The 12,669-nt window shown below is 39.9% G+C and overlaps 1 protein-coding gene across 1 annotated transcript; it reads left to right on the top strand.

The window, feature by feature from the left end:
• Positions 1–1,341: 1,341 nt before the first annotated feature.
• On the top strand, positions 1,342–11,937 carry LOC108259427 (beta-1,3-galactosyltransferase 2). Its single transcript, XM_017458943.3, has 2 exons — positions 1,342–1,449; positions 8,814–11,937. The coding sequence occupies exons 1-2, from the start codon at positions 1,348–1,350 to the stop codon at positions 9,981–9,983; spliced, it is 1,272 nt and encodes a 423-aa protein (XP_017314432.2). The 5' UTR covers positions 1,342–1,347; the 3' UTR covers positions 9,984–11,937.
• The last annotated feature ends 732 nt before the right edge of the window (positions 11,938–12,669 follow it).

Below are 12,669 nucleotides of genomic sequence, written 5' to 3'. Positions count from 1 at the left end.
TACCCCAGTTTAACTACCCCTGTAAATAAAACCAGCTGCTACCTGCACATTTGCTCTCATAAAAATCACTCATAAGACTCTGCTAGATGATTCCGTGCATTTGGTAATACGGGGCAGTACGACAGACCGTCAGCTTACCCGGGACAGTCTTTACTAAGGTTCTGAAATGTTCTTTTAAAATTTTAAGGCCACTATGGCTGCACGAACTCCTTCTAACATTAATCCAACCGCTACAATCTGCTTTAAAACCGAGCCATCACCGAGCTATCTTAAGTGCTGCACCAACAGCACTTAAGGCGTTTCATAGCTACAGTAGTTTTGCATAAACAGCTCAACGTTCAGAACCATATTACACAGTGACTAAGCGTCACACGTTTCACACCTACCATCAACTGGAAACACTACGTCAGTGATCTCCACTTCTTGCTGTTGCGTTTTTATTTAATTAAGGGGTGTCTATTGAATTAGCCATATAATACATAATGAGTCTTTATTAGTCATATATACACATTACATCACAGCGAATAGCCAAATGGACAATCTATCTGCCTTACAGTAAAGTAGCTTGTTCTGCTCTCCTTTTGAGACCTCAGTCTGGATTTTTCCAAGGCAGAAACAAATTGAGCCACAGACTGCAGCGGCAAACAGCAACGTTAGAGTTTTATGTTGAATTATACCACACCACGGCTCAATTCATGATTCTGACTGGCAAAGAGGCGTCGGGTTCATTTTCCATAACGGTAGCTCGGCTTCAAAATGTAGTGCTGTTTTCGCTAGCGAGTTCAACTCCTTAAAGAAACAGGGAGCTGTTAAAATCTATGGGTTGCTCTGCAGGGTGGGAACTAATCCACTCGGGTTCCTGCAACCGGGTTCCTCAAAAAAAAGCGTCCGTTTTCAACCAGATCAAGTATACACACGTAGATAAATAACATCCGTTGTCATATAGTATGTAAAAATGGTGAAATAAAAACTCGTAGCAATGGAATGAAGCCCACACAAAAGAATTAGAAGAATATAAGAAGCAAAATACAGCCAACAGTACAAGAGGCAATCATGAAAGAGAAGCACGGCTCGAGCGATTTACAGCAACACAAAAGAAGAAACCTGAGTTGGCGTTGCTGTCTGAGGACACGTTAATAATGAAGTGCATTCAGACACATTTTAAAATCACTTGCCACTGCATGTAATGGCACCGTGAGTGTGTCGGTATGTGTTACAGCAATTAAAATAATTAAACAAAAACGGTTGGTCTCTTGGGAGCAGTGCAGTTCCTAGTATTACTTCAGGTAACCTGTGGCTCCACCCTCGTCCTTACGTCACACCTGTAGGTGTCATACCTGAGTTACTATGAGAAAACCATCACACAGGATTAATCTCAGGGGCATAGTTGTTGTGCTGTTTCTCAGTTCTCTCCTTCACACACAGACGCAGCAGAAACTGCTAGCTCAGGTGAGTTTCCACTTCCACCATAATAATACACATGTTCTACAGCTAAAGACTCAAATGTACTCTCTTTCCTCTGTAGTTTCGTCATCCTTGTTTTAATGGTCAATGATTCTTCTCAGTCTCTGTTAACAGTTTGTGATATCATTTATAAGAAACTGCCAAAAGTATTTACCATCTGACCTTTAATACCTTTCCATGCTGATCATTGTGTGCTTCTTTACACAGTGTAATCATTAACATGCACAACTCTACCTTCAGAGAACTGATATGACGTGCATGATTATATTAACTTGAGTATGATGTTGTTTTGGTAAAATATGTAAGCAATTCCAAAATCTCTGCACTGCAATAGAAAAAGCCTGGTTATCTTTAATCCCCATCTGAGATGATGAGGTCGAATGAGAGGAGTTCTCATGAGAGGTGCTCTACCATGTAGAGATGTAAAAAATAAATAATAATAATAATAATAATAATAATAATAATAATAATAATAATAAACAACCACCCCTAAACTTTGGTATGCATTTGACTGGTAACCAGTGACAGGAAGCGATTCCCAGCATAACAGGAGAAAGTTTTTTAAGGCGATAAATGAAGCTCGTATCGTAAACGTTACTCTAAGAGAGTGACGATAACTGTACTAATAACTGTAGGACAAATATACAGCATTAAAAGTGCCTAGTTAGAAGAGTTCTCGTTACTGTAGATAAAAGATTTCCAATTAGAGCTAGATTCTTTACTTTTAAAGTTATAGTGTACAGTAAAAACGAGCCCACTCAATGACGTGACATTAATGTGGAAAGCGTGGATGATGTATGTATATGTTCCAAACAAGAGTGTGAATGCTTAAAGCAGAGAAATGACATTTTAAGAAGCTGAGTTATTTGCTCGTTCGTTTGACCGGATGTAAAATTGGAACACGGACACCTAGAGCGAATGGTCGGTGTGCGGCCGAACACCGTGTAACACCGGTGACACAGACTACCGCAGAAAGCCTGGTATTCATTAATAACAGGCCTGCTTGAGGCAAATAAGGTAGAAGGTCTCACCCAGAGCACGGACAATCCGAGCAGATTTATCTCAGAAAACAAAACACAAAAACAAAACTCTAGATCCCTGGCCGAAGGGCGTCACATCACCCAAAGAATTGGTAAGGAATAATGGAAGAAACCACCATGTAATTTAACACATGCTGGTTCTATGCTGGTAGCACAAACTCTGGACAGGTTTGCCTTTTTCCTCCTAGTTCCTTGAGGAGGAACCCTCTTGCCAAATGCCTGGAAGAGTTTTGTACTTTCAACAGGATACTCAGATGTCTTATGTTCTTACACAGCAGGAAAATACAGTCGCACTTGGCACAGTAAGTAGCAATTGTAGACTCTGAGGCCAAGGGTGCAACTTATCTGTCCTACAGAAGAATATCACATCTATTGATGTTTCTGTTGAATAAATGATTGAAAAAGCTAATTCTCATTGTGGCTTTGTTCAAGTATTATCAACTGTATTAATAGGCACTGTTTCAAAGATGGTCAAATGTTTGCGGTTCCAAATGTGTCCACAAAAAAAAAAAGCGCCAACAATTTCCATGGAGTGTACTTATGTTTTCACACGACTGTAGAGTTGGTCACCACATAATCTGAGACTAATAATACATTGATTCAAAAGCATGTTGTTGTTTAACAAAGAAAAAAAAAAAAAGTGTATACTCGATGTGGTGAAGTTTTTGTTTATTTATTTAACATTTTTGAAGGAGTCTCTAGTGTAAGTTTCCTAGCACAGGAAATCTTTCAGGGTTCTTGTTAAGATGACAAGCTGTGTTTATTGAGTGAGAGAGAGAGAGAGAAAGAGAGAGAGAGAGAGAATATATGAGATTCTGGAAATTATGGTCTCTCCGACATTCCAGAAAAAGGTGCGGTGGGTTTTTCCAATAATAGGAGTGATGACGGGAACGAAACTTCCACACGGTTAAACACAAAAATAAATGGCGCACTTATATAGCACTTTTATCCAAAGCGCTTTACACTGTGTCTCATTCACACGTTCACTCACACACACACACACACACCCCAGTGGTAACAGAGCTGCCATGCAAGACGCTAACTTGCCATCGGGAGCAATTTGGGGTTCAGTGTCTTGCCCAAGGACACTTCAGCATGTGGAGTCGTGTGGGCTGAGAATCGAACCATCAACCCTTCGGTTAGTGGACAACCCGCTCTACCACCTGATCCACAACCGCCCAATAACACGGTTAAACGCAAGTATAGCAGGACAAACCACTACCGTGTTCCTTAATAAATGAAAAAATGCAATTGTTGGCAAGTTGCTGTGCTATAAGAGGAATAAAGTGTGCTGGTACAGGAAGAGAAATAAAACGGAGTGGAGTTACGCTGACTAACACTGAAACACACATGATCCCGTCGTGCTTTATTGCTACGTTGCCATTTTGTTAAACATTGACTTTTGCCAGCACTGACATGGTTTACTATCCAACACTGGCCTCATCACTAGCTTCTTAATTGTAGTCTCAACATATTTCCCCACAGATGCCATATTGAACACCTTGAGCAATATAATGAATAATGAATGAGCAACAGATAAGTGCAGGCAGGACAGAACGTATTTCCGTTAGAGCTTATGTTGAATGATTGATGTAATATCAGAACACACTTTGTTTAGTATGCAAAAGACTGTTTTGTGTGCGTGTGTGTGTCTGAGCTCTGTAATAGGAGTCTCTTCTACAACTTATCCAGTGGTGTTTGGACATACCATATAACTCTGAAAATGGCTGTATTTACATAGGAGCTTGTTTTTTTTTTTTTTTTATCAATTCATGTTATCTAGACTCAAACCAGGATATGTCGGTAAATATGGAAAGTGGTAGAGGTGGAAAGGCCTTGAGTAAATGTACTTCCTTATTATAGTTATGAATTAACTACCAAGAGGAAAGGGGAAAAAAAAACAAAACCCCATATTTTTTATTCTTTACATTTTCATTTCGTCCTTCAATTTATAGGTTACAAATCGTTGCAAAAGATCCCTTCTTCTTTCATCCAGCCGTGACTAAACGCTACACGACAATACATTTAGATTTACATTTCGGTTCAAGACATCCAATAGATATATAGAAAAAGAATCACAATCGCGAACCGTGCCAATTTGTCTTCATACTACACGGTGTCGCTCCAACTAAAGAGAGTATTTGAAAACGTTCCAATATGCTGAAACATCGGAATATGGAAATGCCTTGTTGATCAGAGAGGTCAGAGGAAAATGGCCAGATTGGTTCAAGGCAACAGGAAGGACTCAAATGATCACTCTTTAAAACTGTGATGAGCAAAAAAGCAATCACGCAAAACATCACACCTCGAGTTGAAGACCACATCAGGTTCCACAACTGTCAGCCAAGAACAGGAATCTGAGGCTACAGATTCAGATCTACAGAGGAACTATCGAGAGCATCCTGAGCAGCTGCATCACTGTCTGGATCAAAAACTGCACCTTATCAGATCGCAAGAACCTGCAGCGGATAGCGAGGACCGCTGAGAAGATCATCTGGGTCTCTCTTCTCTTCATCACAGAGATTTACACGACACGCTGCATCCGCAAAGCCACAAGCATTGTGGATGACCCCACATACCCCTCAGACTCACTCTTCACCCTCCTGCTGTCTGGAAAAGGGTACCGAAGTATTCGGGCCCTCATGGCCAGACTGTGCAACAGCTTCTTCCCCAAAGCATCAGACTCCTCAATACACAGAGACTGGACTGACACACACACACACACACACACACACACACACTTTGAACTGAACACCATCCCACTCCCATTGCAATATTTTCACTTTCCTGCATTGACTCTGTTGCATTTTTTTGCTGCTAAAATACTGTATTTAATTTCTTGTCACTATTACACACTTTACCTGGCTGCTATCGCAATAACTGCCATGTCTATATTTGGTATAAGCTAATCTACTGAACACGAAGCCATAGCATGTTATGTTTACATTTACACCAATTTTAAATTATATTGTTACTCCTTGGCACGCATCTTTTGCACTAGCTGTGAGACACTTCCACACTAAAACTGTACTGGTCAGCGCTACACCGTCACTAACTGGGCCCATTGTCCTGTTTTAGTAGTACTGTGTCCTGTGCTGTTAGCACACGTCTGCACGTGCTCTTTATGTAAAAATGTGTAGATATTATTTAGTCCTGTGTCGTTTCATATAGTTAGTGTATTGTTTTATGTAGCACCGTGGTCCTGGAGGAACGCTGCTTCGTTTCACGGTGTACTGTACCAGCTGTATATGTGTGAAATGACATAAGTCAATTGAACGTGAACAAGACTGGTTCCTCAGAGATGTACAACATGCGTTCCATACCAAGGACAAGTACACGGCAAAACAACTCAGTGAATTGGAGCCTGACCTTACTATGATCCAGAACAGTATCCACTGGTTCTCAGATGTCAATAAACTTTGAATACTGGTTAAATGTCTCCAACGCCACTGATCTGTTCGCACGGATCATCTGAGGATTAAGCGGACTTTGAACCCCATCTGAATTGCACGTTGCAGATCATTCTTTGGTTCAGAGCTGCTGGAAGGACAAACTGTGCAATTCACATGCCAGGGTATGGCTGCAGGGGTACTGATCAGGCACAGGAACTAACTATCAAGTGAGAGGGCTAAGAGTCAGGGTGGAGTGGTTGGCTTTACATTATGAAAGACATTACAAGATGGGTGCTGACAAGAGCATGCATGGATGCAAATTTGTGATCCTGATGAAAGAGTTCAGAAACCGCAGGTTTGGCTAATTAAATAATTGCATGCATGAGTAGATGTATGTATGCATGCATGCATACGGGGGTGGGGAGTGCAGGAGGAGGCTGTAGTACAAAATAAATAAACGAAAGAAAACAACTACACATGCGACTTTCTCACACTCCATGTCTGAGTAATCGCAAAAGATTTATTGTTCAAAAGTTACTGTTGAGGAGACGGGAGTCTAAAAAGTTCGAAGCTGCAAGTGAAGTCCAAAGTCTATTTTTATGCGACTCAAGTGTGACTTGAGTGCCCATCCCAAAGGTGACAATTAGAGCATTACTACCATACCAGCTGATTGGTTTGGCATGTTAGCCAAGTTTCAATTCCCTTACTTGTGTTTTCAACAAGTCTTACTTTACTTCTTTATCTCAGCAAAATGCTCTCCAAACATGCATACTGAACGGAGAGTATTCGTGTCGTGCACACGTCTACTCCAAAATGTTAGTTAGATTCTCATCGCACCCATGTCCAACTTAAAATCAATTCAGTAAGGAATAATTCACTTGGAAGCGTGCTTTTATAGGAAAATAATCAGCGATAGGGTGGTGTGACGTGGACTGATGAGAAGCAAATAGTTATTTTCCATGCGATATTGAGTTTTATTCCTTTTATTCCACGACAGCTGGACGGTTTGTGGTTCATCATGCCAATCTCTCTTAAACGTATAAACCAAGCAAACCACAGTCTCTGCTGTTGACCTAAAGAATGTAGATGTTTCCAAGAAGTTTGAAAAACAGAGAAACGCTATCACTGGTGGTTTAAGTGACAAACAACATACCAACAGAGAACAACAGGATGTTTACGGGCGAGTCTGGTTACCTCCAAGAATGAAACCAAAACATTAAAAACAAAATTTATTTTTCGAGTGCTATACACTGCTAGCTAGGACACAGCTGAAGGCTGTTTTGGCTTTTTGGCTGCGAGAGACAAAAGGGAACACCTTGTTTTTAAATGCGACTGATTATTATTATTTATTTTTTTTATTTTTAAAGAGACTCCTGCACAACGGCAATTGAGATGAACTTTGAAAGGTCATTCACATACATTAACCCGACTTAGAATGCCAGTGAAAGTGTAGTTACCTTGTGTAAAAGTCTCACGGGCACCAGTCAAGTTGTCTAACTGCAGTGTGTTGTCTAGGCTGAGGGTCCCGAGCTTAGCAACTAGCCAAGCTTCTTAAAATGTCCTTTCTCTGTTCAAGCATTCACACTCTTGTTTGCAACATATACCGTCATCCACATTTTCTAAATCAAGGTCATATTTGATTGATGAAAAAAAAAAAAAATCTGTTACTGCTGTAGAGACTTTAACAAACTAGCAGCACAAATCACCATAAAAGTTGATTGTTCTAGCTTTTTTTTATTATTATTTTTTAAATGCAGCCATTACTGCCAGTCCTCCATTTTCTCCCGCACACTTCCACCAATTTGAGAACCAACTCAACAATCATAAAATCGTAAAAGTTCACCGTACCTGTAAGAACTACTCGGGTTCACATTGTTCTTTTGGCTGTAACAAGCTGCAACAAGATTGCAAACAAAACTGATGAGGGATTTTAAAATTTCATCTAGTATAAGAGACAAGAAGTTGAAAATATGATGACGCAAAACTAATAATCGCAAGGTCACTGAATCTCGACGTTTTTAACCACACTAGACTTTCGTATTTCCATGGCTTTGGTTCGCATATTTGACTAAAAACTAGCTGATAATGCAATCACCTTTGATATATTCGGGATATAACGTCTAGCACAGAGCTGTATTTCACGCGGTATAGCGCTAACATGTTGCTGGAATTAACATAGCAGACTAGCATATCAGTCCCTCCAGAATTTAGCGATTGCTGAAATTAACACACAATCAGGCAAACTCCACAAATGTTTGGAGGAGCTTGTAATTTCTCACAATTACCACGGATTCTCCGCAGATTTGGGCCAAGATGAGTCATGTGATGTTATCACGACCTGCATTCAGCCAAGCCCTCTTCGATTCACGTGCCTTGAACATGAGTAAAGCTAAAAAGGTCTCATTTACCAACAAACATCACTGTGAAAGACAACATTTTCTTACAGTTGTAATTTCACCAAACCAAGTAGTTTTCCGCGGGAATTGGGGTGGGGGGCAGCCCACAACAATCCCAAAAAAATATCCTGCACAAATCCTACAAACTCAAAGAGAAGTGTATAGCTGAAAGTTACAAGGCTAGCATAGATGAAAAGTAGTAAAAACAAGGCAAGTTCAGAGCCAGAATATAGTCTTAAATGCTGTATATTCCAACTCCTAATTCGATTTTGAATCATGGAGGTGCAATAGACTCGATTTGAGACTCGTATATTGCCTTCCTGTTCTTTGGTACAGACCTATTTGTGAATGAGAGTGAAATCAAAAGTGTATAAAAACAGTACATTTCACTGCACTGGACATGGAGCTAAAGGACCAAGTTTTCAACAGTATAGAGATGAATTTATATTTTCAACAAATCACACCATTAAAATGTTAACATTAAATGGCCTATTCTCTCCCTGTCTTATTCTCTCTCTTAGATGATGGCCTCCTTAAACCAACACAGGTTTAAAATCTGCTTCATCATGTTGCTCTCCTTAGTCTTCATTGGGCTCGTGTCTGTCCAAGTGTCGGACATCTCCCTCAAACCTTCCAAGCTGTGGCTCAAAAATGTTGCCAGACATCTTCACTCTTACATGCCAATAATTCCAAGTATCGGCAATCAAATGCTGATAAAGCAGCCTCCTTATCCACACTACAAACAAAGATCTGGAGAACTGGAGATTTCTAATACCACACATGTAGTAGTGACCGTGACGAGCAGGCTTAATGCCACGGAGTCGACTGATCGGGACACAAAGGCGACAAACTTTTCACCACCTTACCATAAAGCACATCCACGCAATTACCATTTCATCCTAGACGAGCCGGACATATGTGAGCGGCAGAAGCCATTTTTGGTCCTCATGGTACCAGTGGCTCCTCAACAATTGGAGGCTCGAAACTCCATCCGGAGCACGTGGGGTAACGAGAGCGTTGTTCAAGGGAAAAACATCACTGTCTTGTTCGTGCTGGGTTTAAAGGGAGGAGAAGACGGGAAGAAACATCAAGAGCAGTTGAATTTGGAAAGCCAGCAGTACCACGACCTGATCCAGAGTACCTTTATAGACACGTACAACAACCTGACCATAAAGACCATGGTGATCATGGACTGGCTGGCCACACACTGTCCTCAAGCATCCTATGCCATGAAGATCGACTCCGACATGTTCTTAAATCTGGAGAATCTCATGAGCTTGCTGCTGGCACCAAACACGCCCAAAGAAAACTACATTACCGGGATGATTATGTGGAACCGGCCTGTCGTTCGAAACGAACATTCCAAGTGGTACGTGCCAAAGGAAGTGTACCCAGATGACGTCTACCCCACATACCTGCTGGGGATGGGTTACGTCTTTTCCAGCGATCTTCCAGAGAAGCTCGTCAAAGTCTCGAAAGACGTACCGCCATTTAACATCGAGGACGCGTACGTGGGCGCGTGTCTAAAAAAACTGGGCCTCCCACCTTCGAGCCCTCCCGACCCGTCCAAATTCAAGGCTTATCACAGTGGCGAATTTAAGCGCAGCGAGTTCGCCAGGATCATCACAACGATCCTCGGCTCCCCAAAGCAGCTAACAACATTCTGGCAACAACTAAAGAGGGCTGTGTGATCCAGATCATGACGTCGTTTACATACGTCTTTGGAGTGCAATAAAAATTCTTCAAATATCCCAGCTTTTAAGCCAGAACATTTTGCACTAAGACAACAATGCTTGTATAGACTTGCTCAGGACTTCAAGCATGGTCAAATGTTTACATGAAATTCATGTCCGTGTGGATTTCTTCCAGGTTTTCAAACTCCTCAAAAAACAGTGAAGTATACATGAATGTTTGTGTGATGCGTATGCAAAGACAATTGTATTTGAATCGAATTGTACTCAATTTCTCATTTGTGCTAAATGTAGTCAAGGCATGTTTGGTGTCCAGTGTTGCGAAATATCCCTCATACCATGTCCAGTTCTTCAGACCATGACAACCGAGTGTTACGTACCGTCCTACACACTGTACGCCACAGCTCAACTAGAAGGCAAGTTGAGCTGGAGAAGACACGATCTGGATTTTGGGACACTTAAAAGGAATCTCTGAGACGATCTTAGAGGTCTACCAACAGCATCCGTGAAAGCATATTCTTAAGACAACCCCAGAGCTCAAATGTTTGAAGTGAAAATTTGAAGCACGTATTTGGAAAGTTAAGACACATCTATTGATATAAAAGTTAGAGTGAGAGACTTCGACTACAGTACATATTCTCCTCTATATTAATTTTGTAACTCCGTTTTCGTAGCAAATCTAAAGAGGCAAACATCTGACACAAAACATGCCTTGGCTGATTGACTACACAGGGTAAAGAGAGGTATTTGATACTTTAAAAAGTTTACGAAGGATGTAATCATCTGCAAAGTTGTTACAAAATATACACAAGTTAAAAATATAGTTATCTGCATTTCCTCAAATGCTCATGTTCTACCCTGTATATTTCTAGACACAGCTCTTTATTTCATTGATCAAAAAAGATGTCAAGATTTCTGGATGTTCTATGAAAAGATTGTATGTTTATTGGCCGACTGGTGAATACGCTTTTTATTAGTAGCATGCAGAAAACATCACCCACTGAAAAGCAAAGCCTTCACAGATTGAGCTCTTCAAGCACAAAACAAAGCAGCAGGGAACAGATTTAAAAATAATAATAAATTAAGAATTGCATGCCGACTTTTTTTTTTTTTTAAACAGAAGTGAAGGTAATGTTGCACTGCATTTTTTCATCACTGAGTTGCAGTCGTGCTACACTGAAATGCAATCCAGGCCCTACCTGGAATGTAGCTGCAATCAGAGGTGACAAAAGGTTTGAAAGTATCACTGAAGCTTTCCAGAAATAATTTTAAAAAGTGTTGATGTGATGAAAATTATAGCTCTAAGAAATTAAACAAAGAAAACTAAAGTCTTCTGGAAAATTAATACCGTTTGTGTATTGCATGTCACACAAAAATAAGCTAAAAATTTGGACTCTGTAACCTTGCCTCCTACCGAAAGTACTAATTTAGGGGTTTCACAACATCTGTTACAGTGCCCTCCAGTAATATTGGTACCCTTAGTAAATATGAGCAAAGAAAGCTGTGGAAAATTGTCTTTATTGTTTGACCTTCTAATCTTTTGTTAGAAAAAAAAGAAAAAAAAATACTCTGCTCGTATGGATAAACAAAAACAGGTTTGTATATTATATATAAATTTTAAATATAGGTGTGCAACAATTATTGGCACCCCTATGAATTCATATGAGAAAAATATATTTGAAGTATATTCCCATTGATATTTAAAAAAAAAAAATTGTAATTGTTCATGCCATGATACACTTCCACAAACATGTGTTGTGAAGATCAGACTTTGACTAGATCCCCGTTTTTTTTTTTTTTTTTTAAATAAATAAAACAGGGCACTCACACACACCTGAAAACACCTGACTCTATTCTCACCTTCAAATTAACTGCTAAACCTAGAGGTTCACATACTTTTGGTCACTCGGAGATATGCAATACTAGATCATTTTAAATAAATTACCAAGTAGAACATTTCTGTCTCATTTGTTTATTGGTTTCTGTTTGTCTACTTTTGACTTCTGATGCTGTTTTGGGTCATATTTATGCAGATATATAGATCATTCTAAAGGGTTCACAAACTTTCAAGCACCACTGTAGCCTATATATTACGACAAGTGCACTTTTAGCAATGCGAAGTTAGACCTTTTCCTTCAAATGTACCAATGTGTGATTAAGCACAGCAAATTAAATAGCTTGGTATGAACTTATCAAAAGGTCCTGTAAATAAAATTTTTAAAAATGTGCTCAATTGTACAGAGCAAAAGCACACAATCATACAGCAGTGTTACAAACCCAAAATTTGTTCTATAGAGACACCGTCTAATAGTTCAGCTTTATGCTGTAGTCAGCAAACTCATCAGATCCAAACCCACAGGCAGAACTGCTGAATCTAACTGTTTAAAAGGGATTTTTAAATAAATACTTCCACAGTAAGAATATCAGTGGAGAGAAATCGAGAGCCAGAACAAAACTAAGGTGTTCTCCAATGTATTGCAAAATGGATAAAAGCATTTCTACTGATAACACCACAAAAAATTAAAAGATTCGTAGTCCCAGCTTGTTTTGATGACCTGCAGAGAGAAAGACCAAGAACATCGACCAGTGGCCATTATACCCAGTTGTAATAGTATACTGATCTCTAAGTAATTATTCATAGCTTCAGCTGAGACATTATGACTGGCTAACGAACATACCACACTGT

The sequence above is a fragment of the Ictalurus punctatus genome, chromosome 27 (genome assembly GCF_001660625.3).
Source record: "Ictalurus punctatus breed USDA103 chromosome 27, Coco_2.0, whole genome shotgun sequence".
Classification (NCBI taxonomy): Eukaryota; Metazoa; Chordata; class Actinopteri; order Siluriformes; family Ictaluridae; genus Ictalurus; species Ictalurus punctatus.
This window is presented reverse-complemented; position numbering and strand designations above follow the sequence as displayed.

What these genes read in the sequence shown, in the direction of transcription:
- LOC108259427 (XM_017458943.3), top strand. Translation starts at nt 1,348, where the DNA reads ATGAGAAAACCATCACACAGGATTAATCTCAGGGGCATAGTTGTTGTG. An exon ending in AGCAGAAACTGCTAGCTCAG is followed by an intron (nt 1,450 to 8,813) that starts GTGAGTTTCCAC and finishes TCTCTCTCTTAG; the next exon opens with ATGATGGCCTCCTTAAACCA.